Source organism: Bufo gargarizans, chromosome 8 (assembly GCF_014858855.1).
Source record: "Bufo gargarizans isolate SCDJY-AF-19 chromosome 8, ASM1485885v1, whole genome shotgun sequence".
Classification (NCBI taxonomy): Eukaryota; Metazoa; Chordata; class Amphibia; order Anura; family Bufonidae; genus Bufo; species Bufo gargarizans.
This window is the reverse complement of record NC_058087.1, coordinates 171,942,450-171,964,023: the sequence shown is the minus strand read 5'-3', so window position 1 is coordinate 171,964,023 and position 21,574 is coordinate 171,942,450. Positions and strand designations below refer to the sequence as shown.

Sequence of the window (21,574 nt, the reverse complement as noted above, 5' to 3'; positions counted from 1 at the left end):
TTTTGGTGATCAGTTCCCAGGCAATCAGAAGAAAGAAGGGGCAGAGGTGCTCCAGGCGGTGCCATGTCCCCTGATGGTACAGACACAGCGGCTCGTGGGCATGTGAATAGGACTGAGCTGCAGTACCAGACACCACCACACTCATATGTATGGCACTGTGCTACAGCCCCTCAATCTGTGGATACCTAAATATTACCATTTGAAGGAGATAAAAACTTGGTTGCCACATTTGCCTTCCCCTCTGTGATTCCACCAGTCATTCAGCAGAGGGGTCATTGGAGCTCCTTTCCCAACAGTTAGGGGATTGTGCCTGGCTTCCAAAGACCACCTGATTGCCAAAGTGCCAATTTAGATGGGCCAATTGTGCCTGCCAGCGCGGCATTTAGAGGACGTGTCCGTTTCCTGACATCGCAATTTTAGTAAATATTCCCCATATTATAACACCTTGCGCTATTCCTCCATAATTCCTCCTAGAAATGAATGAATGAATAGATGAGGGTGTCCATTCGTACACTTACACTGTCTTTTCAGACTGCCTTGATGAGGGGAATGGTGACACCCAGCGGTTAATGAATTGATACATGTTCAGGAGGAATAACAGAGGAACAATCCAAGGCAGAGTTATAAGAAACAGTGTCATATGTTATTTCAGGCATGTCAGGAGGACCTCTTTAGAAGTAATCCCCTACTGAACGCCAGCGCTGTGTCGTGGGGCTCGGTTCTCGCGGCGGATGTAGAAATGATTCATGTGAAATTCCTGCCGACGGCCGTCATACTTCAAGGAACGGCTGTGCTGGTGCGAAGGGATTTAGTGCACCTTCCTGCACTGTGACAGGTGATGTGATCACCGGCTGTCAGCGCACTATGGCCACAGGCGACGACGGAACACCTACAAAGCAAACACCTGACATCACCCTCCACAACCTTCACCCAGACCAAAGGATCAGCGGGAGGCGGCGCGTTATAAAGGATCAGCGGGAGGCGGCGCGTTATAAAGGATCAGCGGGAGGCGGCGCGTTATAAAGGAGTCGGAATAAAAAGACAATAAGGCTACATTCACACAACAGTGAAAAACGGACGCTGACACATGGACGTTTTTAGAACCATTGAAGTCTGCAAATAGGAGCCGTCCAAAAATACGACACGTCCTATATTTGTCAGTTTTTACGGCCAGTCGGACTGCCACTGGAACAGTTTTTAACGGCCACTTAGACAGGAGTGCACCCGTCTAATGGCTGTTAAAAAGGGGTACACTCATTAAATGGCCTATCAGGGGTTAACATAAAAATAAAAATAAACTACTCCCCTCATCCAGTCACACAGCATCGGGACACTTGCTCCTCACAGGATGCAGAAGGACCTGATGTCATCACGCTGGGAGAGACAGGTCCCTTTGCTTTTGGTCCTGCATATTGCAGATCCGCAAAACACAGATACCAGCCACGTGCGTCACGCATTTTACGGAAGGGTCGGACCCTAACAGAACAGTCCTGTCCTTGTCCATATTGCGGAAAATAATAGGACGGGTTCTATTTTTTGCAGCACGGCCATGTGGACACGGAATACACACGGGGTCATTTCTGTTTTTTTGCGGCCCCATTGAAGTGCATGCTTTCGCCTACAGGCCACAGAAGAAAAAAAAAAACGGATCCGACACGGAAAACCCTTGGCCAGTTCTATCATAATCGAGTGTTTGACCGTCATACATCTAGTGTATACGGACAGATTAGACGCTATGTCCAGGATTTGGACGGTCTATCCTCAGCTCCATAACGTGCTGCCTGCAGATCGGCCGCCATGTTTAACGAACGTGACAGGTTTCATTTAAAACTTTGTGACTAACTAGAAATTCCAAGTGTAAGAAGCAAAACTCCCTTCTTAAACTATGACAGGAGATGATACAGAGAGGCAGGGCTGCGCCGCCATGGACACTGTAAATGAGGATCCATATTACATATGTACGGTCCGGTTTCCGGCAGCTCCGATGTCACACGTTACAGGTTTAGCACAACAGGCGACTGGAGTTTTGTGCGGATTAAAAAAGAAATGGTGATCCTAAGCCTTAAAGGGGTTGTCCGAGATCATTAAAAATCTGGGGCAAGAACTAAAATGACTTAAAAAAAAAAATAGAAATCACGTTATCCCCGCCCCTTTCAGAGAACGGCCCTGGCGCGGTCCCTGCCACTGCTTATTTACAAACAGCAGATGTGACGTAGCGGGATACAGCATGTGACCGCTGCAGCCAATCATCGACCTCAGCGGTAAGGGATGCAGGAATACACTGCGCATGCGCTTCTGCCGAGTGGAGCCCTGTTTGGCTCACCAGAGTGCTGAATCTGTCCTATAAAAAGAAACAATGGCACCCAACGGACCCCCTTAAAAGTCCATTTCCATCACAGGGTCTATCATTTTGACAGGTAGACGAGCACTGTATGCCATTTTGTTCTGTCAAAAACAATGGAAATGTGAACACAGCCTTAAAGGGGTTGTCCGGGATTTTAATATCGAAAGCCTATCCATATCAGACTGGCAGAGGTCCACCACCATGTCCACCGACAACCCCCCCCCGATCAGCTGTTACCTTGTGGCTTCAGTGCCGGAACTGCACAACTCTGCTTATTGTGTAGTGCAGGGCTCAGCAACCTTCTGCACTCCAGTGGTTGTGAAACTACAACTCCCAGCATGCTCCATTCATTTTTATGAGAGCTCTGAGAAGAGCAGAGCAGGTAAGCCTGCTGGGAGTTGTAGTTTCACAACAGCTGGAGAGCTAGAGGTTGCCTACCCCTGGTGTAGTGGATGGACCAGCTCCACTGAAGCGAATGGGTGCAGCGCTGCAGTTACCAGCTCCGTCCACTACTCAATGGACGGAGCTGTGGAGTGCAAACTAAACAGCTGATTGATTGGCAGGGGTGCCAGGTGTTGGACCCTCCTATCCTGAGAATAGGTGATCGATATCAAAATCCAGGACTACCCCTTTAAGGATCCATTCACACGTCCGTAGTGCATTGCGGATCCGCAATACACCCAGCCGGCACCCCCATAGAAATGCCTATTCTCGTCCGCAGTTGCGGACAAGAAAAAGACATGTTCTATATTTTTCCGGAGTCGCGGACCGGAAGATCGGCGGCGCGCTCTGGAAATGCGGATGTGGACAGCACACTGTGTGCTGTCCGCATCCATTCCTGCCCCATACAGAATGAGTGGGTCCGCAATTTGCAGAACGGGTGCGGACCCATTATTACGGACGTGTGAATGGCCCCTAAAGGCAAGAATAATGTGAGGACTGTAGTGCGGCAAACCCACGTGATGTGTATGCTGGAAAAACCACTGATGTCACCCGCCCTGTTATTCAGGTCATCTGCTGGGCACATATTTACCAGTGACATCATGAGATGCATTCTGGCCTGGCATGGACGCTGCTGGCGCACATAACAGGCTGGACATTCATCCTCGCTGCTCGGTGACGGCCTGTTTTCACATTTTCCAGCGCTGCCCACACAAAGCGCTCATTCTCACCAAGCCTCCTGAATGCCACATTCACTTCTGAGGCCGAGTCACGCCCTTCCTTCAGGGTAAAACGGACGATCTCAGGCAGGTTCAATTCTGAATCACCAGGAGACATTATTTCCACGCTGATGCCCCCGGGACACATAGTAAGAAAACCTGCGTTATTCCGCCATACCCGACTCATCACCCGTGCACCGTATAGCCGATTACCTAAATCTGGTGCAAGGGCAGGTCTTAAAAAGATATAAAATTTAAAGTGATTGTGCAGGATTGGAAAAGCATGGTTGCTTTATCTCCCCCCCCTAACAGCGCCACACCTGTCTACAGGTCGTGCGCTGTATTGCAGTTCGGCCCCATTCATTTCAACTTTTGTGTTCATCTAATGACACGCACACCCTTTCATATTATATAATGTAAAGTAATACAACTGTCCAATAAACTTTATAGTTTAAATCCTCCCTGCTTACTGTCAGTGAATGGAACATTTTTTATTATTTTTTCCCCATTTGGCCATACCACAAAGAGTGTTCATAGGCAGCGCTGGGACACGGCACCTCTACTGGTCCTCCTCTTCATCTGCGAGTGACGACGCATTGTTTACTGCGACCACAGGTCACATGAGCCGTCTTGCCCACTCTAGCGCCATCATATGGTCAAAACGTCCTGCGATTGGCTGGCTTGATCACATGACATCATCAAGCGCAAGATTGGTACTACTGTACCCTGTCTTAGTAATAATCTGAGCTCAACTGCCTGGACTCCAAGCCGATACATTGTAACCAGTGGTATGAGCTATATGAATATATCTCATCACTAAGTTATGAGGCACCATATACTGACATCACTGAGGCGTGAGGCACAATGTATGACATCACTGAGGTGTAAATCCCAAAACAGGAGATCACTGAGGTGTGAGGCACCAGCAGTGGGATAGCTATAGGGGTCAGAGCAGTCGCAGTTGCCGCTAGGCCCCTAATTTAGGGCAGCCTGCAAGCTCTCCTCGCCACCATAAGGCTGACTGACCTGCATTGATCAGACAGGGGTTATAAAAATTTAAATTAGACATCACATAGTACATGATAGTCTCTTTCCAGCAAAGCTAGAACCAGCCCTGGACCTCATATGGATCCAGAGATCTCCCAATTCATTGCTCTGCTAGATTCATTTCATGCGAGCAGCTCAGCCGTTGTGTCCTTTCTCAGGGGGCATGTCCTGTCTGCTGCAGCTCTCTCCTTGTTACATGCCACCTCTACTAATAGCTGGTGGATGGAGGCAGTTGAAAATTTAGACTAAACATGTGCGACCACCTCAGCGAGAGGAACAAAAAAATAATAATATATCTATATAAAAAAGAACAAACAGCAGGTGGCGCTATACAGATACATTTTATTGAATAACTCAATAACTATAGTAAATTTTTAATTACATGCAATTACAAAAGTATTAGATGCTGGTTTGACAAATGTAGAATGTGTTTTGTGGCACATCCACTTTGAGAGACCGATGCAGATGGGTGGGAAACAGAAGTTCAGAACAGATCAGATCCGAACCTATGAGCCGCCCGTGACTGAAAAACTGGCAGGAGAGAAATTTACACCTAAGAGCCAATACATTCTAATAAAGTTTTCTGCGAATCGACTTTGGATGATTCATCTGAAGTCGATTCGCTCATCCCTAAAGGCAACCAAACCCTCTGCTGCATAGGAGCTATGAAAATAGGCCCGTGGGCATCATACAGTTGGTTCCGCAAGAGAACCCCCCCCGAGCTGACGGCTGTGTCTCCTGCCATCGGTTCTATGCTTCTGCAGGACAAGAGAAGATCTTATATCCTAATGTGAGGTGGCCCTTATGGCACGTGAGGAACTCCCCCTCAGTCTGCACACACTTCCATAAGGACCAAGTATCTACTCAAGATGGGTCATAGAAATGAGACAAGGGTCTGAAGACATCTGGGGAGATACTTACATGAGGTCAGGCCTGTGTTTATGTAGAATGGCACAGAAAGCCAGCCCGTCCCTGAACGATGTGGTCATATTCGTGATGCTCACGTCACGATATCCATCGCATTGCTGCTTGCACCACTGCTGGAGAGCCTTGATGGAGGAGGCCATCCTGGAGGAGACTGCAAAGAACAAAAATCTGATTAATAATAATAAAATTACACTTAGAAATTTATACTTCGTACTCTATTGGGGCATGTGTCCTTGGTGCAAAGAGTAGGGAAGCGTAATATATATCAGCTGTAAGAGTTAAGAATATACTCATTTGATGGAGGACTCATTTGGCGAGGTGGAGGGGTGTTGCCACCAGCAGCAATACCAGTGCCAGGCTAATGACTGAATACACGGACTATTCATTTGCAAAACTTTTTTTGCCCTTCGTAAAATAAAATAAAAAAGCCTTGTCCTTGCCTCAACAAGTGCAAACTGTTCCAGGAAGAGTATCCATACTAATGTTTATTAAAGAGCACCTCCAATGTTACGTGCTGCATTGGAATTCCCTACCTCAAAGCAGTGAAGCCGGCCATCTTCTGGGATGAGAGAAGAGAAGCCAACAACAATGGAGGTACCCTTTAAGATAGCAATAGAGACTAGATATGATGAACCACCTGTAGACATCTTCTTCAGGATGCCCACCCACTGTTGAAGATCACTTTCAATGCAGTTTTGGACGTTCAACTCAAAGCAGATTCACTGGTAGATCCTACCAACCATCTGATGCCTCTGCTCTTCCACAGATACCATGGAACGAGCCTTCTCCTTGCCATGTTTAATGAGGAACATGAAAACCAGACTCAAAGCCAGACAGCCTCTTCACCTACGTCTGATCAAAACAGAAGATTTGCCATCAGGAAAGATAATCTTGTTACCAGCAAAACATCAGATTCTAGATGTTAGGAGCTCAACAAGTCTAGACGGCAAACTTGTAAAGAACCAGCAGCAAATTGGAAGATTAATTCCACAAAAGATCACAGGATGACAACTACTCAACGACTGACTGTCTTCAGAACATGCAGGTATCATCCCATAACATGTCAGACTCACGAAAAGTAAACCTGTGAAAGTTGTAAACTTTTTCACACAATTGAATTTTTTATTCCTCAAGATAGGTCACCACTATCTGATCGGTGAGGTCCAACTCTCAGAACCTCCGCCGATCAGTTGTTAGGAAGGCGCTCAGCCAAGCAATGTGGCCTCTTCCTTCCTGAAAGGAATTGAGCTCCAATACCAAGAACAGCCGCTATACTAGGCGGGGAGCTGTGCTTGGTGTAGTATGAAGAGGCTACAGCGCTCGCCCAAACCCTGCAGCCTCTTTATATTGTATGAGGCTCTCCAATAAATGTTGGAATCTCTATTTTTTGTACCATGATCTAAAGCCTGGAACCAATGCCGTTTTGGACGGAGCCATCAAAGAAGTTTGGTAGGCCCACCTTCTGACATCTTGAAAAACCACAGATGTCCACCAGAGGACAACCCTACAAGAAGATAACGGTAATGTGGAATACCTTCTACTGGGGTTCATCCCTTTCTTTCTTCATTTCACCAATAACCTCGTAGTCCCTATTCACAAGCAGAGCTATGGATGGACATGTACTTGTACCACAGGCTGTAGACGTGGGCCACCAAAGGTATTATTCCTGGTGGGTCTAAGGACAGCCATACACATTAGATAGCTCTCTTTCTTGGGACCTCCATACACATGTATATTCAGAGTGATCAAGTATGCACATGCCCTGAACTGGGCGAGAGCCACTGTCAGACTCCTCCAGAAACGGCTTATCTCCTTGACAATAAAAAGGACTGGGAAGTTGATATCCAACTCCCTTATCCTTATCTCCTCTGAATCAAGAGGCCCCCATGCACATCAGATGGTTGACTGGTCCTGTCAAATATCGGCAGGCCTGGCCAACATTTATCTAATGTGTATGGTGAGCTTAAAGGCGGCTGACCATCCCTTTTATATAGATCTATGCTCAGGACAGGCCATCAATATCTAAACCCATGCACCAACCAAATATCAGCTGTTCGGATCGTCTCCGGAATTACACAGCGCCATTCCCTATGTGGTGGACAAATCTGGTTACTGCAGCTTAACTGTACCGACGTAAAAGGTGGCTCATCTGCAATACTTTGTGGACCATTTTTGGAAGAAATCAGCTTTGCCTTCCTAATCCTGGACAACCCCTTAAAGATCCATCGACTAGATGATTCCTGGGATTTATCTTGGATGAAATAACCAGAAAATGTTACCCATTTCATGTTACACTTTCACAACGTGTAGTCTGTGTGTGTGTGTGTAGTAAGACCACAAGATGGCCGTTCAGATGCCCATACCACCAGGTCTGGGGAATATGGGACTATTTACATACCTTTGGGGTTTTTTCACCACGGATTTAACAACCATATCTAAACGGTTATAAACCAAACTTTAAATCGACCACTCAAAAAACACTTCTGTAAATAGACCCTTAGACTCAGTAGAAGTTGTATAAAACTATAGTCAGTAAGCCCCCCCTAGTGGCAGAATTTTTTCCACGCATTTTTGATCATTTAAAGAGGACCTTTCACTACTCTACAAACGAAAAACTAACTATACCTGTGGGCAGAGCGGCGCCCAGGGGTCCCCCTGCACTTACTAGTAAGTCTGGGCGCCGCTCCGTTCGCCCGGTATAGGCTCCGGTGCCTGCGCTCCCTCTGACTGTTTTCTTGTAGGAGGCGTGTCCCTTGCTGCACTGCTGGCCAATCGCAGCGCACAGCTCATAGCCAGGCTATGAGCTGTGCGCTGTGATTGGCCAGCAGTGCAGCAAGGGACACGCCTCCTACAAGAAAACAGTCAGAGAAGCGCAGACACCGGAGCCTATACCGGGCGAACGGAGCGGCGCCCAGACTTACTAGTAAGTGCAGGGGGACCCCTGGGCGCCGCTCTGCCCACAGGTATAGTTAGTTTTTCGTTTGTAGAGTAGTGAAAGGTCCTCTTTAACGTCTACAGGGCAGGCTGCCTCTTTTCGTCCGAAACACATTAAATGCGGCGCCGACAGGCATGCCCGACCAACGAGATGAGCAGGTACAAGATGCTCGGGAGACCCCCCCCCCCCCCACTACTGACCTTTGGGGGTCCCGGTGATCGGACATCACCTATAACGTGAATGTCCATGGTGGGAAACGTCCTATGACAGTACGCAGAGCGCCCGGACCTCAGTTTTTGAGAATTGAGCTCAACCCTATACAGATCTATGGTACCATTTGGCCCCCAACTATTGCTCTGGGGCCCCAGGCAGCGCCCATACATAAAAAGGGACAATCCCAAAATCTCAGATCTGACGCCTCATTGGCAAAGGTTTAATAGGCGCCTCCATGCCATGCAGACAAGGCACCAATGAGCGCCAAGAACTTTGCTCTTTCATAGGAGCAACAAGCTATAAATCACATACAGAGCAATGCAAACTCAGTGGCGGACTTAACCCTTTGCAAGCCATGAAGATTGTGAAATTTGCAAACATTATTGTGACACCTGGAAAGTGCTATGATAAAGGACTAAAATATATATATATACATCATGCACACAGTAGTGTACAGCTCTAGTAAGACCTGCACACAACTTTCAGGCAGACGCTACAGTACACAGGGAAGCCTCAGAATAACATACATGCATTTAAAGCCATGCCCACAGTCACACAGCAGCAGCCGCTTACTTTATGGCGTCCCCTCAGTACATGTATGTGGCGTCCTCCAGAAGAGCTCCCAGGAGAACGTCTGTCACTTCCAGCCCGTGCGCCTACGACTAGCCGACTAACGCCGAGTCTTTGGGGGACTGGGCGGGGCTATGGACGGGTGGGCGGTGAACTGTGGGGCGGGGCTAACGCTGACCCGGCGTGCTGGATGGGTGAGGGGCGGGGAGTGTGGGTGATGACGTCACTCGGCAGGGACACGCCGGCTCCTTGGAGACGTGCTGTTGTTGTTAGTTGCAGCGCGCGAGCAAGCAGCTGGAAGGTCCACGTCAGGGCTGCGTGGGTGACGTCACTGGTCTTAGGCGTAGATAACTGGAGACAAATGGCCATCAAAACCCTAGGGGGTTTTCTCACCAACAGCACTCATCCACAAGGCACAGGATAGGTGATGAATGTATGATCTCTGGTGGGCTGGGCGCTGGGACCCCCCCTGGACGGCCCCTATGAGAATGGAGCTGTGGTCATCCTACTGAAGTTGTCAACAGTCTTGAATTTGCAGGGTCAGTCCTTAGAGGGGTTCTCCAACACCTATAATGCTGCTCCAAAATGCCTGGGCACCACATACAGGTGATACTTCACCCCCTGGCACCCACATCGCTCCTGATGCCCGCATGGCCGCCACTGCATCTCCCCATCGTGTGGATCAAAACATCTGGTGACAAGGGGGGCTGGGGGTTGACTGTCGGCAAAGCCAATAGCAGGCTGCGATGCGGGTGACGCTCACCCCCCTCGCGGTTTCCACCAACCCTAGCGGCGGCCGTGCAGGAGTGGTGTAAGTATCACCTGTATGTGGTGACGGGCATTTTGGGTGGCATTATAGGGGTTTTTCAAAGACAGCCCTAGTAAATTTGGGCCCTCCCATAAGTGGGTGGCTCCGCCAGGCTTGTGGAGGTTCCCAGACACAGGGCTTAGGGTAAGTATGGATCATGTATAGGCACAACGGTGGACTTTATAAAAATGTAAATGATTTGGGCCCCAGAGATCAGGGGGCCCCCTGCTGGCCACAAGCGGTTGGCTGGAAAAAATGACAATAGGAGAGGCGGACATGCGGCCTGTGCAACCAGGGGCCCAGCAGTGGAGCAGTAGCAGAAGGGCCCGGGCTGCACTGCTGAACTGAGTGATGGGCTAAGTGGGCCAACTGGGGTGGGCCTTAGTGGTGAGATAGGGTTGGGCTTAGCAGTGATGGGGTGGGGCTTAGTTGTGAGACAGGGTGGGGCTTAGCAGTGATGGGATGGGGCTTAGTGGTGAGACAGGGTGGGGCTTAGCAGTGATGGGGTGGGGCTTAGTGGTGAGACAGGGTGGGGCTTAGTGGTGAGACAGGGTGGGGCTTAGTAGTGACAGGGTGGGGCTTAGTGGTGAGACAGGGTGGGGCTTAGCAGTGATAGGGTGGAGTATAATGGCACAATGGGGTCACGTGGCTCCCCTGAGGTGTACATCCCCACATCTATGGGTATGCAGACATGCTATATTGTTGTGGACTTTGAGGGATGTGCTCACTGGCTCTAGGTGCTCAGTTATACCCACTTGGGTTATCCACAGGTGGATGCTCACTGTGCACCTGAGCCAGTTTTGCATGTACTTGGAGGCTTAAGTTGTCACCACAGCTGCAATTGTGGTATCTGACCATTGATATGGTGACTTCTTATGCACTTGCACTTTAAAGGGATTCTGTCACCTCCCCTAACCCAAAAAACGATTTTAAAGCAGCCATGCAGCACAGCTTACATTGATTAGGCTGTGCTCTTTTATCTTGTGATCCGTCCAGCAGTTTCTGCAAAAAACGACTTTTATTGATATGCAAATGCATCCTGAAGGTGCCCAGAGGGGCGTTTTGTTCTTCTTAGAGAGCCCAGGACCGCCCCTCTTACAGTGCCCAGCCCGCCTTCCATGTACTGTCTAACCGCCCCCAGCCTGCCACAGCCTCTCCTCTCTCACGCTGAACGAAGTCTGGCACAGGCGCAGTACCCACTGAGGGCTGCGCCTGTGCGATCAGCAGGAGACTGAGGGCAGGAGCTTCATCCTAGTCACTGGGCATGCGCCGAGCCAAGTGACGTCCGTTTCTCGCTCTTCCCTGCTGACTGAGGGAAGAGCGAGCATCGGACGTCACTGGGCTCAGCGCATGCCCAGTGACTAGGATGAAGCTCCTGCCCTCAGTCTCCTGCTGATCGCACAGGCGCAGCCCTCAGTGGGTACTGCGCCTGTGCCAGACTTCGTTCGGCGTGAGGGAGGGGGAGGAGAGGGAGGGGAGGCTGTGGCAGGCTGGGGGCGGCGGTTAGACAGTGCAAGGAAGGCGGGCTGGGCACTGTAAGAGGGCCGGTACTGGGCTCTCTAAGAGGAACAAAACGCCCCTCTGGGCACCTTCAGGACACATTTGCATATCAATAAAAGTCGTTTTTTGCAGAAACTGCTGGACGGATCACAAGATAAAAGAGCACAGCCTAATCAAGGTAAGCTGTGCTGCATGGCTGCTTTAAAATCGTTTTTTGGGTTAGGGGAGGTGACAGAATCCCTTTAACCTTCTGTTGGCTGTTATATGGTCTCATAACTTGTAACCATCAGACATCCATATGTCGCTGTGTTATCTGCAACCACTTTTTTTATATGGTGTTTTGCCACTCAGTATTTTCACTTTTGCATTTTTAGATCTGTGGTTGCAGTTATACATACAGAAATCAGTGAGGTATCGTACTCCTTTTTTCTACCGCCTTTTGTACATTGCATACTCCAACCCCCCCCCCCCCCATGTCTCATTTGTGTTACCATACCTCCTTAGATGTAGCCATTTTTTATCTGTTGTCTCGTTTTTATGTGTCATTAATTCAATAAAGGATTTATTTTTGATGATATACCCGTTTAATCTCAGTTTATTCTTGTTGGTGGGTGTATTCTTGTACACTGAGTGGGTTTTTACTTACTCTTTCCGGGTTTATTTAACATAGTATATTTAATTACCGTTTATGTGTATGTCTATGTTTTGTGTAACCTACTTGTAATAATCACAATGGGGTGCGGCTTAGCAGTGCATAACTTAGTTTGGGGCCCCAGAAATGCCAAATCCAATTCATTCTCATAGGGGACCCATAGACCCCTGTTTTCATGATCAATGGGGGTCCCGGCAGTCGCCCCCACTCCCCAGAGATGTCACATTTATCACTTATACTGTGTTGGGGATAAGTGTTGTTAGTGGGAAAACCTCTTACCCGGCCATTCCCAATTTTTTTTTTAAGGTCTTATGATTTGTCCAAGACCTGAAAAAAAAATTGGGTATGGAGTGAGATGAAAAAAAAAACAAAAAAAACACTGGTCTGGTCTGGTGGACACAGTTCCTGCGGAGCGGCTTCCAGTCCTCACCTGGCCAGAAGTGTGACTTGCACATCACTGCCGCCAGCCAATCGATGGCCTCAATAGTGACATGTGCACACGTCACCGCAGCGGCCTCAGCCTGCACAACACCACTGAGGCCATTGATTGGCCAGTAGTGGAGCCGCGCATGTAGACGGCTCCTCACACTTCTGGCCAGGCAGGGATGGGAACCACCCTGCAAGCTGGTGTTTTATTTTTTTTATGATCGGCCTTGGACAACACCTTTAACATTGATTATTTTCATTGGCACAATGGCCTAGTACGGTGACCCAGATAGGGCGGATGGTCCTGTATAGTGTTGTGGCTAGGAGAGATGGTCTGGTACAGTGATGGGGCAAGAAGAGATGATCCAGTACAGTGATGGCACTAGGAGAGGTGGCCCAGTACAGTGGTGGGACTAGGAGAGATGGTCCAATAGAGTGATGGGACTAGGAGAGATGGTCCGGTACAGTGATGGGGCAAGAAGAGATGATCCAGTACAGTGATGGCACTAGGAGAGATGGCCCAGTACAGTGATGGCACTAGGAGAGGTGGCCCAGTACAGTGGTGGGACTAGGAGAGATGGTCCAATAGAGTGATGGGACTAGGAGAGATGGTCCGGTACAGTGATGGGGTTAGGAGAGATGGTCCAGTACAGTGATGGTACTAGGAGAGATGGACCAGTATAGTGATGGTACTAGGAGAGATGGACCTGTATAGTGATGGGACTAGGAGAGATGGACCAGTACAGTGATGGGACTAGGAAAGATGGACCAGTACAGTGATGGTACTAGGAGAGATGGACCAGTACAGTGATGGTACTAGGAGAGATGGACCTGTATAGTGATGGGACTAGGAGAGATGGACCAGTATAGTGATGGGACTAGGAAAGATGGACCAGTACAGTGATGGTACTAGGAGAGATGGACCAGTACAGTGATGGTACTAGGAGAGATGGACCAGTACAGTGATGGTACTAGGATAGATGGACCAGTACAGTGATGGTACTAGAAGAGATGGACCAGTACAGTGATGGTACTAGGAGAGATGGACCAGTACAGTGATGGTACTAGAAGAGATGGACCAGTACAGTGATGGTACTAGGAGAGATGGACCAGTACAGTGATGGTACTAGGAGAGATGGACCAGTACAGTGATGGTACTAGGAGAGATGGACCAGTACAGTGATGGTACTAGGAGAGATGGACCAGTACAGTGATTGTACTAGGAGAGATGGACCAGTACAGTGATGGTACTAGGAGAGATGGACCGGTACAGTGATGGTACTAGGAGAGATGGTCCGGTACAGTGATGGGGCTAGGAGAGATGGACCAGTACAGTGATGGCACTAGGAGAGATGGACCAGTACAGTGATGGTACTAGGAGAGATGGACCAGTATAGTGATGGTACTAGGAGAGATGGACCAGTACAGTGAAGGTACTAGGAGAGATGGACCAGTACAGTGATGGCACTAGGAGAGATGGACCAGTACAGTTATGGCACTAGGAGAGATGGACCAGTACAGTGAAGGTACTAGGAGAGATGGACCAGTACAGTGATGTTACTAGGAGAGATGGACCAGTACAGTTATGGCACTAGGAGAGATGGACCAGTATAGTGATGGTACTAGGAGAGATGGACCAGTATAGTGATGGTACTAGGAGAGATGGACCAGTATAGTGATGGTACTAGGAGAGATGGACCAGTACAGTGATGGTACTAGGAGAGATGGACCAGTACAGTGATGGTACTAGGAGAGATGGACCAGTACAGTGATGGTACTAGGAGAGATGGACCAGTACAGTGATGGTACTAGGAGAGATGGACCAGTACAGTGATGGTACTAGGAGAGCTAGACCAGTACAGTGATGGTACTAGGAGAGATGGACCGGTATAGTGATGGGACTAGGAGAAATGGTCTGGTACAGTGATGGGACTAGGAGAGATGGTCTGGTACAGTGATGGGGCTAGGAGGAATGGTCCAGTATAGTGATGGTACTAGGAGAGATGGACCAGTACAGTGATGATACTAGGAGAGATGGACCAGTATAGTGATGGTACTAGGAGAGATGGGCCAGTATAGTGATGGGACTAGGAGAAATGGTCCGGTACAGTGATGGGACTAGGAGAGATGGACCAGTATAGTGATGGACCAGTATAGTGATGGGACTAGGAGAGATGGTCCGGTACAGTGATGGTACTAGGAGAGATGGACCAGTACAGTGATGGTACTAGGAGAGATGGACCAGTATAGTGATGGGACTAGGAGAGATGGTCCGGTACAGTGATGGGGCTAGGAGGAATGGTCTAGTCTAGTGACAGTACAGTGACACAGCTAGGGATCCCAGTGCAGTGCCTTGACCCATCGGAATGAGCTGTGGTCACATGAATACGTGACAATGCTTACGGTTGGAAATAGCAAAATGTCAGGAGCTGGACTGAGTGTCCGGTGGCTGTGGTCACATTGCCGTTCCATTAATATTATGTGTACGCGATTTGCCATCTGTATATGTAAATGCATATCATGGGAAAATAATAATAAAGGAGGTATGTAAAGTAAGCAACTATATGACCAAATCAGCTCTGCTACATCTGTACATAGCATTTTCTTGTAATTAATACAAAACTGCTGATTTCTGGTAGGACACGATTCTAATTACTGGAAATCAGGTGTGAGAAACAAAATGTGTCATGGCAATAAAAAGTCTGCACTGCAAAGTGCAATAGAGACTCATCGGCTGTCACCCGGATGACCTCGAGAAGCTGCCGTCTTACTCAAAAGGGCTTTTCTCTGTAGAAGTGTCTCATGTTCTATTATTCATGAGGGTAGAATGCAGAATACTGCTGCTAATCCTGGGGTAACTGCTGCTTAAAGGGGGACTCCACCTACATTTATACTTACAAGATCTGATTCATCTGGCTTTAAGAGTTAGAGCCTGGTCTACATACAATGTATTATAAAACTGGCTGCTTGCAGCCACCACTAGGGGGAGCTCAGTGAATAGGAATTTATTTACATACCACTGACCGCAATGGAAGCCATGAAAATCTCTTGGCACAGTGCTTACCCTAATAGTGCCTGAAAGAAAATGCTGTGTTATGGCGGTGCTCCATGCCCACTGCTGCCTGGTGGTCCGGGGCAGGGATGGGCGCCGCATCTCTCACCTTCTTCATACTGCCCTTGCTCCCCAGGTTCCAGACCCGCTGATCCCACGTATCTTCTTTTAGCAGGCCACAGCCTGCCCCTGCTGGCGAGGTCCCTTCCTCCTTTATAGTTGCTGACCCTTAAAGCGCCAGGGCACATGCTCCCTGATTTGTTCCATCCTATGGCTGGCCATCTGTGTGTATATAAGGCATCTTCCCCTGAACCATTAGTCTAGACAGCTATTTACTTGTGAAGGTGTTCTGTTCCTGTTTGTCTGCCCGTGTACTGATCTCTACCTTTTGACCGATTCTGATCCTCCACTGCCTGACCTGACTGTGGCCTGTTTGCTGTATTTATTTTCGCTGCCTGACCTGACCTTGGGCTAGTTTCACGGATTCACATAAACTCTGCCTGCCCTGACCTTGGCCTGGTTCCTGACTACTAATATTGCCTGTTCTGTCCGTGCTTCGCATTAGTGTCTCTGAGCCCCATGGGTGAGCATCCAACCACACTGGAACTATTCCAAGAGTTAGCGGCCTGGTAGTTTCCCTGCAGTGAAGTCCAGATCCCTGTAAGTGGTTAAAGGGTGAAAACTATGGGAATGCCAGAATAACTCCCTTAGAACTAGCCCAAAATCAAACCGGTTGGTTGGCACATTGGTTCCACACCCACTGTTCGTACCAAGAAGCAGCTCATTTGTGGGCCCCATAGTAGTCTCATGGTCTACTTCCATGGTAGGTACACCTTTGGAAACCAGGCTTCTTTCCATTTTCTTCAATTCATCTGATCAATTGGAGATACACTGTCTACTCTGGCCAAGAAATGAGGATACTGAACAATGGACCTCACTCGGAATGAGATATATGAAAATGGGTTTCCTAAACTGGACACCCCCCTTGAACTGGAATGAAATATTAAAATCGTATTATTTCTGACTACTCAGTTGAATCGGTTTTGACCCATTTTGGCCCTAACCATCTAGATCTATCACCTTCAGCCAGCTGACTCTTCATGATAGCAGCAGATACCTACAGACCTCATCTCCACTTAGTTCTTCAATCATCTAAACTACAAATCCCTCAGCGGCCAAATGTAAAAATGCAACCCAAACAAGGCGAGCCACACGGAGCCCACATTAGAGGTGCGTCCATTACCTTCCAGCACGAAATGGACAGTAACTCAATTCTATTAAGATTGAATTAACCTAAATCGGACCGCTAAAGGATTTCTAGCCCATAGGGAATACAACCCTTCTGCGAGCATCTACTAATCACAGGGTAAAGTGGGATTTTATAAAGTACAAGTGGCTGGTAAACAGGGATACATTTCATTGTGGATAATGTTCTTCGAGTTCCTGTGTCCCCGGGGGCCAGCCTCATGGCAGAACCCCGTAACAAATTCTTCTAGTAAGTTATTTACATGAGAGGAGATATTCCTCCGGGGGATCTCTAGTCTGTATGGTAGATATGGACGCGCTCCAAATGTTGCAGGACACCATGATGGTGCAGTGTATGTCAGTGTAATGCATTTATCTGCCAGTAATGGCTTCTATCACTTCATCCGATATGAGAACATAGTAGGAGTAACAAGATGTCAACCTGAGAAGATGCATGGCTCAGCCGTGTATTCTGCAGTCCTGAGCCATATATGTGAACCATGTCAGGTGTGATAGTCAAGACTATGAAATAGTATTCTAATATCTATCTATCTACCCTTAGGCCTCTTTCACACGGGTGTCCCGGATTTGCTCCGCATGCATTTTGGGAAACCGCGCGAGTAGGCACGCAATTGCCGTCAGTTTTGACTGCGATTGCATTCCGATGTTCAGTTTTTTCCACGCGAGTGCAATGCGTGAATGTGGTACCCAGACCCAAACCCGGACTTCTTCACTGAAGTTCGGGTTTGGGTTAGGTGTAGGGATCGGCCGATTATCGGTTTTACCGATATTATTGGCCGATATTCAGGATTTTTTTAAGTTATCGGTATCAGCATCTATTTTGCCGATATACCGATAACGAATCGGGAACATGTATCAGCGCGATCCGTGTTCCCTCAGCAGCACAGGGGAGAAGGAAGCAGTGTCTCCCTCCCCCCTGTGCCGCTGCCACCAATGAGAGGAGGGGAGGGGCTGTGGCCACTGCGCCACCAATGTCTTTAATACCGGGGGTTGGGGGGAGGGGCTGTGGCCACTGCGCCACCAATGAAGATAACTCGCCCATTAATTCATATACAGGAGGCGGGAGCTGGCTGCAGAATCATATAGCCGCACCCGACCTCTATGAGCGTTAGCTGCGATCCGCGGCAGTTAACCCCTCAGGTGCGGCACCTGAGGGGTTAATTACCGAAAGATCGCAGCTACTTGTCATAGAGGTCGGGTGCGGCTATATGATTCTGCAGCCAGCTCCCGCCTCCTGTATATGAATTAATGGGCGAGTTATCTTCATTGGTGACGCAGTGGCCACAGCCCCTCCCCCCAACCCCCGGTATTAAAGACATTGGTGGCGCAGTGCGCCCCCCCACCCAAGCTCCCCCAGTATTAATCATTGGTGGCAGTGGCCACAGGGTCTCCTCTCCCCTCCTCATTGGTGGCAGTGGCAGCTTCATGATCGGAGCCCCAGCAGTGTAATCCTGGGGCTCCGATCGGTTAGCATGGCAGCCAGGACGCTACTGAAGCCCTGGCTGCCATGGTGATCTCTCTGCTGCTGTGTGCACAAAGCAGAGAGCAGCAGGGAGAGTGTGAAGTCCTATTCACCCTGATAGAGATCTATGAGGGTGAATAGGACAAGGGTTCTAGCCCCTTATGGGGCTAAAAGTTATTAAAAAAAAAAAGTTAAAAAAAAACCACACAAACACCAAAATATTAAGTATAAATGAAAAAGAAAGATTTACAAAAAAAAGCTACACGTTAACAATAAACATTCATTTCAGCAGATTTGTTTAGGAATTTTTTGTTTTTTCAAAAATGAAAATACACAGAATATCGGTATAAATTATCGGCTATCGGCCTGAAAGTTCACAGATTATCGGTCTTGGCTCTAAAAAAATCAATATCGGTTGATCCCTAGTTAGGTGTTCTATTAATTTAATTAGCCAGCATTGTCTTCTTTCAGGACCTGCAAAAGGACCTTTGATGATGTAATCCTTCTATATTCAGCAGGACCTGCGCTGACGTCACCACATGGTGGGCGCGATTACGTCATCAAAGGTCCTTTTGCAGGTCCTGAAAGAAGAAGAAAGAAGACAATGCCGGCTGCACGATCAAGAGGATAAGGCAAGTTCATTTTTTATTTTATTTTTTAACCCCTCAAGCTACATTTTAGTAAGCATTCTGTATTAAGATTTAAATAATACAGTGAATAGACTTTAATGGGGTCCGGGGTTGCTCATCCCTATCATCTCCTAGCAACCATGGGTGAAAATTGCACCGCGTCCGCACTTGCTTGCGGATGTTTGCTATTTTTATGCAGCCCTATTCATTTCTATGGGGCATGCGTTGCGTGAAAAACACAGAATATAGAACATTCTGCAATTTTCACGCAACGAAAACTTGCCCGTGTGAAAGGGGCCTTAGTACCTCACTTCTAGAGGTCATCCATGTAGCTTAGTCCTGTATGTTTAGGACAAGTTCACACTTCACTTATTTGATCAGTTATTGCCATCAGTTTTTGTGAGCCAAATCCCAGTAGAGAAGCCCGTGCCTGTGCTGTGGACCGCAAATTGCGGTCCGCAATGCACGGGTACCGTCCGTGGGGCAGGTGAATGGGGATCGCAGACCCTTTCACTTGAATGGGTCCGCGATCCTTCCGTTCCGCAAAAAGATAGAGCAAGTTCTATCGGGACAAATGCGATTGCCGGGTGCCGATGTGTGTGTCCGTAACGACCCGGACTACATAAATATCATGTAAATAATCCCCTATGATGAACGCTGTAAAAAAAATAAAAAAAAAAAACTGGATTGCTAATTTATTCTTAGTTGCCACCGAAAAAACTTAATAACAAGCGATCAAAAAGCGCCATTTACTCCAAATTGATACCAATGAAAAGTCGTCCCGCAAAAATCAAGCCCTCACACAACTCCATAGAAAGAAGAATAAAAAAGTTATGGGTCTTGGGACGCGCCAATGCCCCCAAAAAATTTTCTTTTGAAAAAAAAAAGTGGTGTACCCCAAAATGGCATCATCAAAAACTACAACTTGTCCCGCAAAAAACAAGCCCTCATAAAGCTACATAGACGGAAAGATAAAAAAGTTATAGCTCTTGGAACACGATGATGAAAAAAGGAAGAGAAACGCTTGGTCACTAAGGGGTTAGCAGAGAGGCGTCCCTTTTCTTTCGGCAGGCTCTCCCATACAGATCACATGTAACATGACTAAACCTGCGCCGCAGAGCGCGGAAAACAATTCCTCATACCCGGAGCAGAAAACAGAAGTGCGAGGTTGTGTGGAGCTGTTTTCGGTTGAATATTTCAGGTTCTGCCGATATCTCACCAGGTATAAATACGCCTCAGTCGCTTTTGTGGTTCTGTCCGAGTCTCAAGCTTATCCAAGACAGAACCGATCCTGTATCAGGCTCAGAAAAAGAAGCGCAGACCGAGCTTTGGCCCCTTTAAAGGGGTTGTCTCATCTTTCCGCGAGCTATATTAGGGCATATGGATGTCATAGAGCAGGGGGTCTCCCGCTCAGTGCCACTAACAAGCAGGGGCCCCCACTCTCTCAGATACAATCCACCTGTATGACACATGTAATACTTCATTTCACCTGTAGTAGTCACTATAGAGCAGCGTGCAGCAACTTTCCTGGTGATGTCAGCTATTTGCCAGGGGTCTGGACCACAGAAGCTTTTTACGGAATTATCTGTAAAATGTATAATAGGGGGCAATGAAAGAATACCGCCCCCCACCCTGAAATGGATCAGTAATGAAGAATCTATATTACAGGGGTATTCCCATCTAAGGCTACTTTCACACCTGCGTTCGGTGCAGATCCGTCTGGTATCTGCACAGACGGATGCGCACAGACGGATGCGCACCGATAATGCAAACGCTTGTATCCGTTCATAACAAATCCGTTTGCATTATTCATAAAAAAAAAGTCTAAGTCAAAAAGGATCCGTCTTGACATACATTGAAAGTCAATAGGGGACGGATCCGTTTTCAATTGCACCATATTGTGTCAGTGAAAAACGGATCCGTCCCTATTGACTTACAATGTAAGTCAGGACGGATCCGTTTAGCGCTGCATCGTCAGGCGGACACCAAAACGCTGCAAGCTGCGTTTTAGTGTGCGCCTTGAAAGCGCAAAAGCAGCCAAATTGATGCATTCTAAACGGATCCTTATCCATTGAGAATGCATTGGGGCTGAACTGATCCGTTTTGGACGCTTGTGAGAGCCCTGAAACGGATCTCACAAGCGGACCCAGAAACGCCAGTGTGAAAGTAGCCTTATAAAGTGATGGCATATCGCTAGAGTAGGCCAATATTGCAATATTTTGTGAGTGGTGGGGGTCTGATGTCTGAGACCCCCATTGATTCTGATTCAGCACTGCAGCCCCTTCCCGTGCACAGCGGTGCCCGTACACCAGGCTCTGCAGGGGAGCTGCAGCACAGTTCCATTCAAGTGAATGAGGCCGGCTGAATCAGTGCTGCGGCCCCTTCATTCATGGGAGTCACAGAGATCAGACCCCTACCGATCATAAAGTTATAGCATATCCTAACAATGGTGGCAGGCCACGTGGCTCATATGGTTCGCCTGGAGGGAGAGGAGGCTCAGGTCGGCTATCTAGGGGAGAACCTTCGTCGGAATCCCCTCTCCTACAGAAAATGCTAAGTATCGTAGAAAGAGAAAGGGGGGAG

General features: G+C 48.1%; 1 protein-coding gene across 1 annotated transcript in view; it reads right to left on the bottom strand.

Annotated features, from left to right (window-relative positions):
* MICALL2 (MICAL like 2) overlaps window positions 1-9,321 on the bottom strand; it is a 45,837-nt gene extending 36,516 nt beyond the window's left edge. Inside the window, 2 exon segments of the mRNA XM_044304556.1 lie at window positions 5,473-5,629; window positions 9,200-9,321. Coding sequence (XP_044160491.1) covers window positions 5,473-5,618 — 146 coding nt within the window. The 5' untranslated portion in view covers window positions 5,619-5,629; window positions 9,200-9,321.
* Window positions 9,322-21,574: the final 12,253 nt, after the last annotated feature.